This window comes from Ornithodoros turicata, chromosome 9, assembly GCF_037126465.1.
Source record: "Ornithodoros turicata isolate Travis chromosome 9, ASM3712646v1, whole genome shotgun sequence".
Lineage (NCBI taxonomy): Eukaryota > Metazoa > Arthropoda > Arachnida > Ixodida > Argasidae > Ornithodoros > Ornithodoros turicata.
In genome coordinates, this window is record NC_088209.1 from 32,402,089 (window position 1) to 32,415,936 (window position 13,848).

At 47.1% G+C, this 13,848-nt stretch overlaps 2 protein-coding genes across 15 annotated transcripts in view; both read right to left on the reverse strand.

Annotated features, from left to right (window-relative positions):
• Positions 1-3,068: 3,068 nt before the first annotated feature.
• LOC135368656 (arylsulfatase B-like) lies at positions 3,069-9,653 on the reverse strand. Of its 2 annotated transcripts, none has more exons than XM_064602076.1 (10): positions 9,408-9,653; positions 7,970-8,121; positions 6,598-6,757; positions 6,413-6,525; positions 4,998-5,117; positions 4,738-4,908; positions 4,524-4,650; positions 4,081-4,377; positions 3,464-3,906; positions 3,069-3,344 (listed from the first exon to the last, which is right to left on the reverse strand). In XM_064602076.1, exons 1-10 carry the CDS (start codon positions 9,541-9,543, stop codon positions 3,096-3,098), a joined length of 1,968 nt encoding a protein of 655 aa, XP_064458146.1. In that variant the 5' UTR covers positions 9,544-9,653; the 3' UTR covers positions 3,069-3,095. The 2 variants fall into 2 exon arrangements, with proteins under 2 accessions (XP_064458146.1, XP_064458147.1); XM_064602077.1 differs by lacking the exon at positions 9,408-9,653 and adding an exon at positions 9,320-9,403.
• Positions 9,654-10,765: 1,112 nt separating this feature from the next.
• Positions 10,766-13,848, reverse strand: part of LOC135368658 (discoidin domain-containing receptor 2-like) — a 363,200-nt gene continuing 360,117 nt past the window's right edge. For all 13 annotated transcript variants that reach the window (XM_064602081.1, XM_064602079.1, XM_064602083.1 and 10 more), the window contains 2 exons: positions 13,420-13,654; positions 10,766-13,339 (listed from right to left, as the gene is read on the reverse strand). In XM_064602081.1, the coding sequence (XP_064458151.1) occupies positions 13,040-13,339; positions 13,420-13,654 (535 nt within the window). In that variant the 3' untranslated portion in view covers positions 10,766-13,039. The remainder of the gene's footprint in view (positions 13,340-13,419; positions 13,655-13,848) is intronic.

Here is a 13,848-nt window from a genome sequence, read left to right on the forward strand (position 1 = left end):
ATCTCGTTCTTGTCGCTCTCCCCTGACACGGGGATACGGGATACCAATTTTCGGGTATTTATTCCTGTAAATACTTTATAAATACTCCTAGATACAGAATATACTGACCGATACCTTAAAGTTACCCTGCATTTGACCTTTCGGGAAGAAGGGAGAGTTTGCGGCACAGTTATGCAGTGTTTGCATAGCATATAGCATGTGCATGCAACAAACCATTTTAGATAGGTTTTTCACTGTTGTTGCGGACAACGGTCACGTCTACCCAATTACCTTGTTGTACGAAGCATGTTAGTCAAATTTAATACAATCATTTGTTCGTCGGCACCTGTGGAGACTCTCCTCTCGTTTGCGAATCTGATAGTACCGCCGAACCCTAGATGATGTCTTGGAGAAACCTCTAATATTAAAATCGCCACGATAATCTAGCAATAAACGCTATTTTTCCTTGCTGATTTGTTGTTATGGTCATCGGTATTTCTGTAATTCCAGATGAGATCTTCCTCACAGTATTTATGATAGTAGCTACTGTATTTAAATACTGTATTTATGTTTTGTATTTAAATAATCATGCTGAAAAGTACTTATGAGGAGTATTTAAACACCCCTTTCAATAAAGCATTTTGTATTTAAATACTAAAAAAAATGTATTCATGCCCATCTGTGGCTTGTCGAAGATTGGGGTGGTTCACAGTCCCAAGTGCAAATCGGCCTCAGACGGCTTTGAATGGTTACAATGGTAGTATGTGCCCCTCGGCCTAGTATGCCCCGAGTAGGAGACACGGCCGCGACGGACTCAAGATGACGGGCGCTCTCGCTGGCGTGGCTCAGTATCGCCACTCTGCTCCCTATTTAGCGACTCTACCCTGAACCAAGTCCCAACGGCCACATAACCAAGGACACTGCCCTGCCAGGTATATTGGATATTGCCACAAAGAGAATCATGTGTCGTCCTCAAAATTCGTGGATCACATTGGACGCGCGACATCCGAAACCCGTGAGTCGGTCCTATTTTCGAGGGCAGACGAAGCCCACAGAACACACATCTTTTTTCGACGTGAGTAAGATAACGAGTATGCCACGCATAGGATAGGATTGACGTGGGGGACGGAATGATTCCCGAGCAGTATGACCATAGTATACGAGGATGTGAGATTGTGTGTATTGGGTGCTGGTGATTTCATAGCGAGTACAGTGCGATATATTTGTAGGTATTATATCTTATATATATATATATATATATCTTATTTATGATATCTTATTCATAGATATGCAATACCTTATAGAGATTTCAGTTCATAGTTGGGAAAACCTTCCCGCTTCATCGTCAAAATATAATTGTTGTTGTTGCATGTATATTTCAGGTGCTTTCAGTGCACAATTATTCGCCCTTTAGTGAACGCACTGTGTACACGGTATTGAAAACTGTGTTGTGCCAAGATGCGCAAAGCAATAAAAGAGCATGCACGAAGCCATCTTTGTGTGATGCACTTTTGAAGGAACTTTTTCTCCTTTGCTGGGGACGTTTTCTCCGGGGACCTTTTCTCCTACACCCGAGCAGTGTGACGCCATGCACGTCAGGTGTGGATCCGGCGTCTCAATCATGGCCTCATGCACGCGGAGGTCAATACGCATTAACGTAGCACAGAAGTCATTTTTAACACCCTGCTGTCTTTTTACGAAACGGTGCGCTGCTACCCGCGGGGAATATCCTGCGACATGGCCACAAGATATTACGTAGCAGACGATAGGACAATTCGCTGGCGGTGTCAAGCGCGCAGTACGCCCCTCCCGATATTCCCCGTGTGAATGCGCAAGATAACACTGGGGGGGGGGGGGGGGACTTCCGCTCCGTGAGCTGTGTTTTCGCCTTTTCTTCCACTAGAATATTCTGGGTGAGGATGTCGCTCGTGTGAACACAGGGATACTCCCCTATCGCTTTTGCAGGCTATGGGTTACCGAAGCAAGTGAGGTCTATCTTTTCGTCTTCCTTTTGGGAGCTGTTGCCTACGGGAAGATTCTCAGACGCATCTTCCGCCATCGCAGACAATGTGTGTTTAGGCATAGTTCGCTCGCCCGCAGTTCGCCAGCAGTTCGCCCATAGTTCGCCCATAGTTCGCCATTTGTCGCCATTTCGGCGACAAATATAAGACAGCGTGGCTTGTTGTCCAGACCGACACCACGCACAGACGTGGTCCCGTAGCGTGGTGTGCGGTAGTCCACAATTGGCTGAGAGGACTGGATGTTTGGTTGTTTTTTTTTGTAATCACGTGAGACGCAACCTAATCACGGCAGCATTATACACGTTATTATACATGAGCGTCGAAGAAATGTATCTAACGGTCACGCCCCGCTATTTTTGCGTGGTAACTGCGACCCCGGTGCACTGAATGCGGTTAAAAGTAGATGTGTGCATGACAGTTGAGGGGACCGTAAGAACCGTCTCTGGCAGAGTACTCGGAGTTCGGGAGAATCATTTCACGGCCCCTTTAATAACCTTGAAGGAGGGATAAGACGCAGGGTAGATGGTCGTGCATGATGATGATGATGACAATAATAATGGCAAAAGGCAAAAGCTAGAATCCTCGAGACAAGGAAATGACAAAATGACCACTAAGTGGCGTTGTTGTCCTTTGTACGTCTCTTCCTTATCTCTGGGCAATAGTAATTTTTCTGCAAACATATCACAAACAGTTTACAAACAAATTTGCAGACCCCCACGGAAAGCGCTGCGACATTTAGCAGCAATGCTAGACGTTCCGTCAGTGTCATCAGAAGTCACTAACAGCTGCCGCTGAAAATCGCAGCACCTGCCGTGATCGTCTGCAAACTTTTATGGACCCTCAATTATATCGCGTTTCTCAGCCCCACTAGCTGGAACACCAATCTCCAAATACGCAGATCAAGAAACTAGGTGCCTTATTCACCCGGAGTCTTATTACTGATCCACGGGGGGGGGGGGGTACGTTTAATGCAAAAAAGAGAGAGAAGGGAAAGGTTAGCCATGATGTAGGCTTGCTATTCCCAAAAGCTAACTAACAAATCTACGAAACCGTCAAAGAAACACCAAGTACAGTATTCGTCCACAGCCATGCATATCAACCAAAGACAAAGGAAAAGAAACCCGTAACTGCACAAGAAAGAAACGTAGCGGATGAAAAGACACTCCACTCCGCGTTTGTAGAAGATTGCTGCGGCGTCACTTCTTGCAGGGAAGGGCTATCTGCCCAGTTTGTCCAGAGTCCATCATGATGAACTGGGTCTGATCTGGGATCTGGAGCGCGGTTTCTAGGAGGCAGAGACTCCGACTCGTACCGGGACAGCTTCGCCATAAGGGTTTGAACGACCTGCGATGCCAGTGTTTCGTGTCAATGAGAGAGATAGAGAGAACGTGTTTTTAGAAAACACTCTTCCCTGGAACAGATTCGTGAAATTTTATGTTCAAGGAGTCGCAAATGGGGCTTACCTCAGCGTGTTCCTTAGATATGTCATTGTACTCGCAAGGATCCACCGACAAGTCAAACAAACACGGAGATGATGTAGCATCGCAGCTTTTGTTGCTCCAACGGACGCCACATTGAATGGGTGTCGCGTAGATACTTGCATCTGATCCACATACAGAATGTCCGCTGGTCCTAGTTAGAACGTGCTTTACCACAGAAGACTCGCAAGAGCCTCTAGGTTGTGTCGAACTCCAGGAAACATTACCGAGGATCGGATACCAGTCGTCGAATCTGCCATTGTTTATACCGCCCCTGACCAGTTTGAATTTACCATCACGGATAGCAGCATAGCCCTCAGTCTGGTCAATATTAGCCAGGATCTCTGTCCTTTGAGGCGGCTCCAGTTTCAAGAAAGCGTTCCAGTTGTTGACGCCATCGATTTTTCCCAAGTTCGAGATATTGCCACCTGTGAATGTAGAAGTTTGACGTGCTCAGTTCATGAGGGTCTGCCTAGATTGGTCATGGGCTGGTCACCTGGTAAAAGTGGTAAATGATAAAATGCTAAATGGTGGACAAACCTCACCTACGGCCCTATCACTAGTGATCTCCCTCGCGCGCCTAATATATATTGAAGACATACCAGCAAGGTGGTAGAACGTTGGAAGCCAGTCCGTAATGTGAACAAGACCATCGTACGTGGCTCTGCTGGAAGTGTTCAGGAGGGGACTCCATACCACTGCTGGACTCTTCACGCCTCCTTCCCAGGGGGTTTCCTTCTGTCCTCTCAGTGGCCACGCCGATCCGTAGTTAGATGTCACTCTTCCTAAATCGGGTCCGTTGTCTGAAGAGAACGCTACGACAGAGTTTTCCAGCATCCCTTTGCGATCAAGGGCATGAAATACTTCTCCAACTGAGATGTCCAGTGCCTTGACCATGCCTAAGCAAAAGGAAGGAAAAAAAGGATACGGTTATCTTATTTGAAAGACAAGTGGCAAAGTGACATTGAGCAACAGTCTTGAAGACGAGGGAGGCCCCAGGACCTCTCCAGTGACCTCAGGTAGTTTGCCGACTTTAGTCGCTTACCGGCGTACTTAATTCTTTCCTCATGACCGATGTCCTTGAAGCCCGATGTGTATGAGTCAGGTACTTGAAGGGGATCACGCATATCTCCCGAATGCGGTGCTCCGTGGGACAGACACAGGAACAAGGGCTAATTGGAATAGAACACCAGTGGATAAACCTGATCGCACGCATTGGAAAGGAATAGTATTTTTCGAGTTCACTGCATGGTGTTCACCTTTTCCACGGGGTGGCTTCCAATTATTCGCACAGCCTCACTTGTGAAGACGTCTGTGTTGTATAGACCAGTGTAATTCCATAATATGTGAAGTCCACTTCGATAGTCCATCCCTGTGGTCCAGTTGATAGTTTGCAAACTCTTTCCACTGTCGAATTTCAAGGGTTGTGGCTGTGTAGGAAGAGCGCGTCAGCTGTACTCTCGAGTGATCTTTGAGTTCAACCTTAGTTATACAGATAACCACTTGAATATAGCATTACCGCTTTGGGGAACGCCGCGGTGTGATTGTAGTAGTCAATGTGGGAGCCCCAAAATCCAAAATGGTGATGGAATCCCCGCCTTGTGGGTGTGTACTCTTCCTTGTGGAATCCCAAGTGCCACTGTAATATGCACGTGTGGTTAGCGAATGAGCGTAACCCACCCCTTACATGATCAGCTTTGTCCCCATCGCGGAACAAAACACTGGACGTCTCATCAAATGCAAGCGAGCTTTTTAGTCCGCTAGTGCGGTATCTGGTGTAGCTGCTGCCTTGAAGAAAGAGGAAGAGGGCACAAAGTGGAAAGAAGAAATCTAAAGATTTTGACGGCATACCGCCTGACGCTGGCATTATGCTTGGTATATTCGGTGTTAAACTTATCTTGTCGATGCTGTCCCGGCATTTTGCGCATTTGCATAACGACGAAGCATAACTGTCGAAGAGGTGTACAGCTCCTTTCGGACTTCGCTGAAACGTTGGAGCGTCTGCAAGCAGCCTTTGCGAAACCGTCTGCTACGGCTGAACTTGCAGATACCACCAGATCGAAAGGACGAGGTTGTCGTTCTATGGTTCGTCTGCTTCTACTGCCTATTCGACACAACAGCAGAGAGGAACGTGACCTATAGAAATATCGCACGGAGTGGCTGTAGCCCAACCACGCATCGCGGTGTTTCCACAGAGTGACCAAACGGTTCAAGGATAGCTCGCCTAGGTCCTGTCTCCAAATGTTTGAGGGGGGGGGGGCAGTCTGGATAAATCACTGCAGCGGAATACAGATGATGTTACTGAAAGCCAGTTGTCGACAAAGTTTATTAGGAAATTTTAAGTTACATCAAACTACTGGACCAGGGATATGGTGAGCCACTCAGTCAGGTCAGTTTGTGGTGCTTGCGTCGTGAAATTTGAAGTTGCTCAACTCCTTCCGTTCCGTTTACGTACTGCGTTTGCTCTTACCGTCTCCGCGTTACGAAAACCGAATTCATAACAGGAAACGTTGAAAGCCCACGGTAACCTAACCCCCCCCCCCCCCCCCCATTATAAATTATGGGAATTCACCCGATTTGAAATTCGCGCGCAGAAAGGCGTATGTGCGACGTCAGGGCTAGGAACTGTGGGCGTTCCATTAGGCGTCTGACCCCGTTCTTTGCAGATAATACGCGAAGATGACGTCACATAAGGAGGTGAGAAGATTCTCCGGTTACTCCTCCCCGTACGTGGAGCTATGCTGTCGGCTGTCACGACAAAATACGAATGACCCTATACCAGACACGTCTAGATCAAGGTAGCAAGGGCTCGCAGGAGAGTTATTTGGAGACAAGTGCTCCATACCAGACTGACAGACAGGCAGACTTATTTCAACGACGTCAGGGAGCCACCTTTCCCTTCAGTTTAGATGAAGCTTTGTCGCATTACCTTACCTTGCCAACCAAGTAATTTGTGTACCCGAGCTCGGCCAGCCATTCGGGCAGGAGCTTTTGGTCCAGCGGTAGCCCTCTTTCCTCTCTGTTGTCCAGCACGAAGTGCTGCATTCCTGTGGTGTATAGGTAACATTGTTATCGCGTTTGACACGCGATTAAATACAGTGTATCGCAATTGAACGTACCTGTACGAATGGGATAGCGCCCTGTCATCAGGGCAGCCCTTGAAGGTGAACATATGGGTTGCGTGTAGTACTGCGTGAGTCGTAGCCCGTTCCAGGCCATGGCATCAATATTACCAGTTGGGATTTGTGGGCATCCATGGTAGCTCACATCGTTCCAGCCCTGCAACGACAGGACGCGTACCTCTGCGGCAAAACAGCGACCAGGCCCCAAATTTTTTAATGTGACTTCCCTTCCTTCCGCATGCGTTGCACTTCTTCGGAACTCAAAGCTATGCCGCTATCATGTCACCTTCTTTAGGGACAATTTTGAACACGGATTATGCTTTGCTAACGAAAGGAAACTATAGTCAGTGACAACTTAAGTCCTACAATTAGGACCGCCCTCTCATCCGTGGAGGGCTCCTGCGACTGGCGTCAAAAGAAATCCAAGTGGGTAGCACGAAGGACCACAGCCGGTCCGGAGTGGGACCGAGAAGCTCGCGCCGTTCGTGCGGTCTCCCCCTGGTCCCCACTTCTGTCGTTCTCCATACTGCGCCATTCGCAGTGAAGACGGAGATAACCCTCTTCGGCGCCTCAGGATCATGCGCATAGGCCATTGTGGAAAAGGTCCATTGGTAGCCGAACTGTACTGGGCAATGTCAGAAATTTCAGAGGGGGTGTTGCAAAAACCTAGGGGAAGTGTACACCCCCCTGTCGGGGGTAGAGACACCCAGTGATTTATCTAGACCCCCTACACCCCCTAAATCTGGAGGAGACACCCTAAATTTTTGTGAGATTGCACAATATTTCGTCAAAAGCATGTAAATACACTCCCTTGCAGAGCCCCCCCCCCCACCTCCCCCAGAACGGCGATATTCTGGGTAAACCACTGGGGGCACCGGTGTGGCTAATGTGTATTCTGCCAAATGTGGCAACGGCGGATAAGAAAGCGGTCCGGTCCGATCTGATCCGATCAGAATCCGTGAGTGACTGACTGAGTGTCGGTGTTCTTATTATAGTTCGGCATTTTTGTTTTTCTAAGTGATCTGGATTAGCCGGCTCTCATAATGAGTGCCTATTTTTTCTCCGTTTTTTACTTATCAACCCAACTCAACTCAACTCAGAAGCTACAAGGGCATGCCAGAAGACAAGAGTGAAGGGGTGTTGGAGATAGCCAAAGTTGCAAGGGATGGTGTAGGCCCATCCAACGGCTACCCTTTCCTGCTTGCGAACGGAAGCCCGAAAGGGTAGAATTGTTTGAAATCGTGCGGGAGGCTTCGCTTTCGAAGGGAAAATAGGGGTCGGAAAGGAAAGTAGCGTTTTACATATTCTGGCATAAGGCGTGACAAAAAATAAATAAATAAATAAAAGAAGAGCAGATGCCGAAGCTTACGAGATCGTCCGCCAGGATGAAGATGATGTGAGGTGATTTGCTTGATACAGCCGTGGTCGCAGAAAAGCACAAATAGAACAACAGAAACGTGGTGGTGTCTTTGAGAGGGAAGAGCAGCAGAGTGTCCATGATGCGTGGCATGGCTAGTTTCTCTGAAATCAAGGTACCTCAAGTCAATATTTCTTTGCCACAAGACAAAACGAACAGTGGCAAGAAGGTAGAAGATTGAAGTATAGTTGGTATCTTGACAAGGTTGGCATAATGCAGCGGTATCGACAAGGGACAAACACGTTGTGTCAAATAAATCTTCAGTTGCGAATTTGCAGCCTGCATGTGTGTTCGTGTTTGCCCCTTGTCGATACTGCTGCATTATGTCAACCTTGTCAACAGTAGCAAGGTTCAATAAATCGTGCGTAAAGTGATAGTACGCTCATCTGCAGTCTTTGCTTGTTTATTGTTACAGTTAGCCCTTGGGGATGCTAAAGGAGAGGGGTATAAGTAGTACAAGGAGCACACCAGCAAAAGCGCACACTACACAAACACGCGCATCCTATAGACTACATGGCAAGTAAGTGGGCGACGGATACCCATAATCGAAAACCAAAAGCTTCCGAGGGATCTCACCCGAAAACTTGGCTCATCTGCACAGATTCAAAGTCCTTCTTAGAAGCCATCACCAAAAGTACGATGGAAGTCATCCCTCCGATCTACTGATTATCTCTCCTTCATCGATCCCAATTTGACAACTATCGTCCCAAGAAGCCTGTAGAGACCTCTGCAAACAGTCATCCACAGAATCCGCCTAGGTCGATCAACTTTATTCACGGACAACACTCTACAGAATGAAACTCATATCAACTTCGTTATGCCGCACATGGAACACTCCGGAAGACACACTTCACATAATCATGCAGTGTCCATCCTACGAGACTCACAGAGAACGACTTCAGGCTGTGCTCGATAAGCTTGTCTCTGGACCTTTCAGCTTCTGCAAACTATTTGGTTACTGGCGCTGCAAACAGCAACAAGTGAAAGTAATGAAAGCCCTCTGCGCATTTTTAAAAGACAGCGGTATCGTCAACCGCTATTAAGCCGTTCTCTCGCTGATGTGGCTCATTTTGAGTCAGTGTGCACCACCCAGGAGCGAGGAGGGAAGTAGCAATGGAAATAGCAATGGGATACAGCTCCGCTCCGGAGCTCCGCTTCGTTTCCCTTTTTCCCTTGTCTCAAAATAAAGTTGTTGTTGTAGCTCCGCTCCGCAGAGGTCGACGAAGTGCGATGTGACAGCAAAGGTACGCAGGAAAGTTACAGAATACAGAGCACCTCTTGCGCGTTTCTATCAGCTCTCACCTGATCACGCAGTGCGTGGAGACACGAAAAGTCTTCGTGACTATCTACGCTTCACAATGGTCCACTGGCAGTGTGGCACCGTACTCACCATATGAACCTGTCTGCGCCAGATTGAATGGCAGCCTCCCAGACGCTCTTGTGAATCTGTCTGAGCAATACAGAAATTGCAATGACACGTTTATCGACGGCTCGTACAGTATTCCTTCTGCCCTGCGGAAGCGCATGCACCGTTCAACCTGCAACGATTATCTCGTTCTTGTCCCTCTCCCCTGACATGGGGATACGGGTTTGTCTGTGCAGACTGCAAACAGAACACGATAACAAGTATCTTATTTGGCTGTCTTGTGGGCACAGACAACTAACACACGTGGACCTATCACAGGGCGGCATGACAACTGCATATAAGGCGGCTAGGAAGGGCCCTTCTTTTCGTCTCACTAGCTGCGGATACATGAACGAAACAGAAACGGGTCGGTTTGGTTTATCGCAGCATATCCTCTCCCATCAAGCCGTGTCAACCAATCTTCTGTGGAGGATTCATAACGGGTTCATACTTGGCCAACATGATAAAATAGATATTCTGATAACGATCTGGATCACCGACGCGGCACGTACCTTTCACCCCCCTCCCTTTTTTTATCTTTAGGTTCGCACACGTGCTCACTGCCTTTTCCCTTAAACCGTGTTAAGTCCATGGGGCCAGATGGAGAAAGAAAGGACAGCAGAAAGGAGTGGGGGACATGGGGGTTAGTATGCGTCCTGGGCCGACTTCAGGGGGAACTGTGCCGACATTCGTCTGGAAAGTCTTCGGAAAACTCAGGGAAAACCTCAGACAGCACAGCTGGTGGTAGGATTCGAACCCACCACCTCCCAGTCTTCAGCACGACCTTGGCTACCACCAACGACCGGGACGCCTTAATCCGCTCGATCATGCCGCTGGTGCCTTTTCCCTGGAATCTTCCTAGTAACCTCGAGAAGGATCATCTGATAGGAGCCAGGACAATGGTGACGACGGTTGATGGCTGTTTCGAAAATGGGTATTACCGAAATGAATGAATGTCGAAAGTTATTCGAAGTGAGTATTAACCTTGATAATTGAACTCAGCCTTCAAACACTGAGAATAGAAAACCTGGTAGAGGCGCTCAGATTTTTCTTGTTGAAAGTAAAAGAGCTTTTTCCTACTTGTTCTCCCCAATCCAAACCATCTAGCCAATGGAAATTGATGTTCTGAGGCTGGAACATGGAAGAAAGGACAACACAACACAGCTGGCTAACCTTTTCAGTGACTTCCTTCTTTCGCCCATCCAAACCCCACATTGCTATATTCTCACACGTTGACGTTCAAAATTCTGCAGGCTCACGTTGATGACCCATGCAGGACATGTGCAACTGAAGATGAATTCTGTTTTTACGACACAGAGAGTGGAAGGAACACTAGAAGGAAATACTGTGGTGTGTGTTCTTTATTTAGCAATGGATTGTTCACTTGTTTTAGAGGAAACAGAAGGATTATGCCATAAATTTGCTGCTCATTATAATGTCTGTTCACACAGACTCTTGTACTCTTTCTTTTTTTGCACCTCACACCAGATGACATGCGCTTCAAACATGACGCACACATAGTGCGGCAGAACACATGAAACGGAAAGCAGATAGATGAGTATTTCATAATTTGAGTGCCTCCCAGAGCTTGTGGTATTCTGCGTATCTCCCTCCCTTTCACTCTTGCTACTTGCATCTACTGTTTCCTATAGTCTCTCCTCTTGACTTACCATTCTCCACACTGTACAGAAGCGATTTTCAGACTGAGAATAGATGCCGTAGACATTTTAGGAGAACACATTATCACAGAAGGTTCCACATTCAGACACTACGCACATCTGCATATCTTCACCGTACACACGGCTGCATCGGTTTGCTCTCACACAAGGCCCCTTATATACCTTGTGTATCTGTACTGGTCAGCGTGGTCCCTGAATCTACACTTTTCATTGACCAGCATGTGGTATATACAAGATAGGTGTACGCAGGGGATCGTTTCTTTCTCAAGGCAAAACGCCACTTAAAGGCTTTGATTTGCACCATATATGCAAAGTTTGTGCATTTTATACTGAGTATATTGCCGTAAACACGTTTCATGCCTAAAAGGCATGCTGTGGAAAGGGGGAAACTGCCCAGGAGATGCTGCTTTATCCTAGTCATTCTGAGTAATTGCGTGAGCATGCCCGTTATCTATTGCTCTTGTGATTTTGTCCTCAAATGTAGCTCTGAATGCTTAAGTTACAGCAAATGTGTGCAAATTTCTGTGGAACTAGTAAGTTCCATGTATTTTACATGTATTTACACATGAGGACCTGATTTTTATGTGCCCCTCACAAATTTCAAGTTTTTAAGTTATGTTGATTATGTAATGGTTAACAATTTTGTAGCTAAGAGAGGGAAACCCTCTTTACTTCACGACATCTACCACGACTGACCCCAGAAGAAAGAACTGAAAAACGTTGCCTTTACAAGATCCCGAACTGTGCGAGTCGAACACTACAAAGACAGTTATATTGCAACGATGTCCACCCTTTCAACTGCCACTGCTATTGTCAGCTTGAGCACATATTTTTTTTTTTTCTCTTGTCACACAGAAACGAAATCACACATCGCACAAGGGAGACGGTAGATCCTTGAAAAATACGTCTTTTATATGAATGACGCCAAGAGGAAGTTGTTCGAGCGCTGTAGAAAAGGGAACAAATTTGCACACGCGGTCTTGCACTCGCTACACTGGTGCCGGAACACATGCGGAGACACACCAGTGGGCGAGTGTCACGAAAGAATGACAATTTAAATATATTGTAACTCAGAGTTTTTGTGTGTCCTCTGTACTGATAGCTATACAGACGTCTGAGGCATATCTAGGTACACCAAAAATCCACCAGAAATACTACGAACTGTATGTGTATTTATACATGGTCATGCATTTTATATATTTGCATTTTACTTTGGCTTATTGTATTTACAAAGGTTGTGGGGAGGGGGGGGGGTGCGATATACTTCCATGTGGTGCACTGCTATAATAAATTTCTCGTAGGAAGTAATGGCACAGTTAAGCACTTCTGCAACCACATGTTGCAGGAACACATTTTTCACTAAATTTGCAGCACCACTTTGCTCAGTGTCTCAAGTTTCTTTATGTACAGAAAAAACAAACAAAAAGTCTGTGCATCTATTTCCTCAGAGATGAACTGCATGTGACGAAGAACATTTTCTTCGAACTAGCACTGGCATTTGTCAGTTCAGCATGGATATCTGCCGTTAGCTGATGAAATGTTCGTCGTGATTTCAAGGGTACCACGCCAGGAACATAATGCCACAAAATAGTTTCAGCACAGAAGTGGTCAATACAATATGACCTGCTTACATTGTTTTTTTTTTTTTTCATGTGATGAGTCATGCGCTCTAGAGGAGGCGATCTATCGTACCACAGTAATCTTGTCAAACGAGACAAAGTCAAGAAGGCTTCGAGGTTTCATAAATTAACTAAAGTTCACGGTGATGTCGCTCACTCACATCCACTTTCATGCAAACACGGGCCAGCGGTTTGGTGAGAAAGGAGATGTAGCAGCCAGCCCCAAACCTCCTTTAGAAGTCAGGAGCAAGGATATAAGGGTTTCGGGGGTTCTTCGCGATCTTCTCTTCGCACTTCTACGCCATCCGAGCTACACGGCTCAGGACTCTGGAGAGTAACCCAGGTTCTTCCTCTGGAGGAACAAATGGATCTCCCTAAAGTTCGGCCTCTCGGTGTCGTTGCGCTGCCAGCACTCTCGCATTAGGTCGTAGATCTCGCGGGGGCAATTGGGTGGCTGAGGCAAGTATGTCTGCAGTTCATCGCCGTGGTAGAAGTGACCGACGTTCTCGATGACTTCTTCGTCCGTGAGGGACGCGTATGGCTGCTGTCGCGCAAACGTCAGTATTTCCCACAGGGTCACAGCGAATGCCCAGACGTCGCTCTTCGTCGTGAATTTGCCCTACAATGACGTGTAAGTGACGTAAGTATGAATGACGTGAAAGTTTTGTTTACTCTTGCAAAATCTGTTGAGGCACCTACCAGAAGGACGCTTTCCCAAGCCATCCACCGGATAGGCAGCATGGCACGACCTTCAATGCGGTAGTAGTCGGCCGCGTACAGTTGCCGGCTCATGCCGAAGTCTGCGATCTTGATAGTGTACGCGTTGCCGACCAGGCAGTTCCGCGTCGACAGGTCGCGATGCACGAAGTTGAGGGACTCCAGGTACTTCATGCCTGACGCGATCTGTGTGGCCATGAAGATCAGGCTGCCGTAGCTGAAAGACGATTATTATCCGCATCAGTACAAATATTTGTGTCTATCATCTCTAATAGCGGAGCAACAGGACGGTAAATAATCAGCCAGACGACAGTATAATGGTTAAACGCAAGTAGGTCAGGTCAAGTAGCCCTGGTATACCTTATGTTAGATCGGGACCCAGTGATGCTTTCTGTCATACCAGGTAGTACA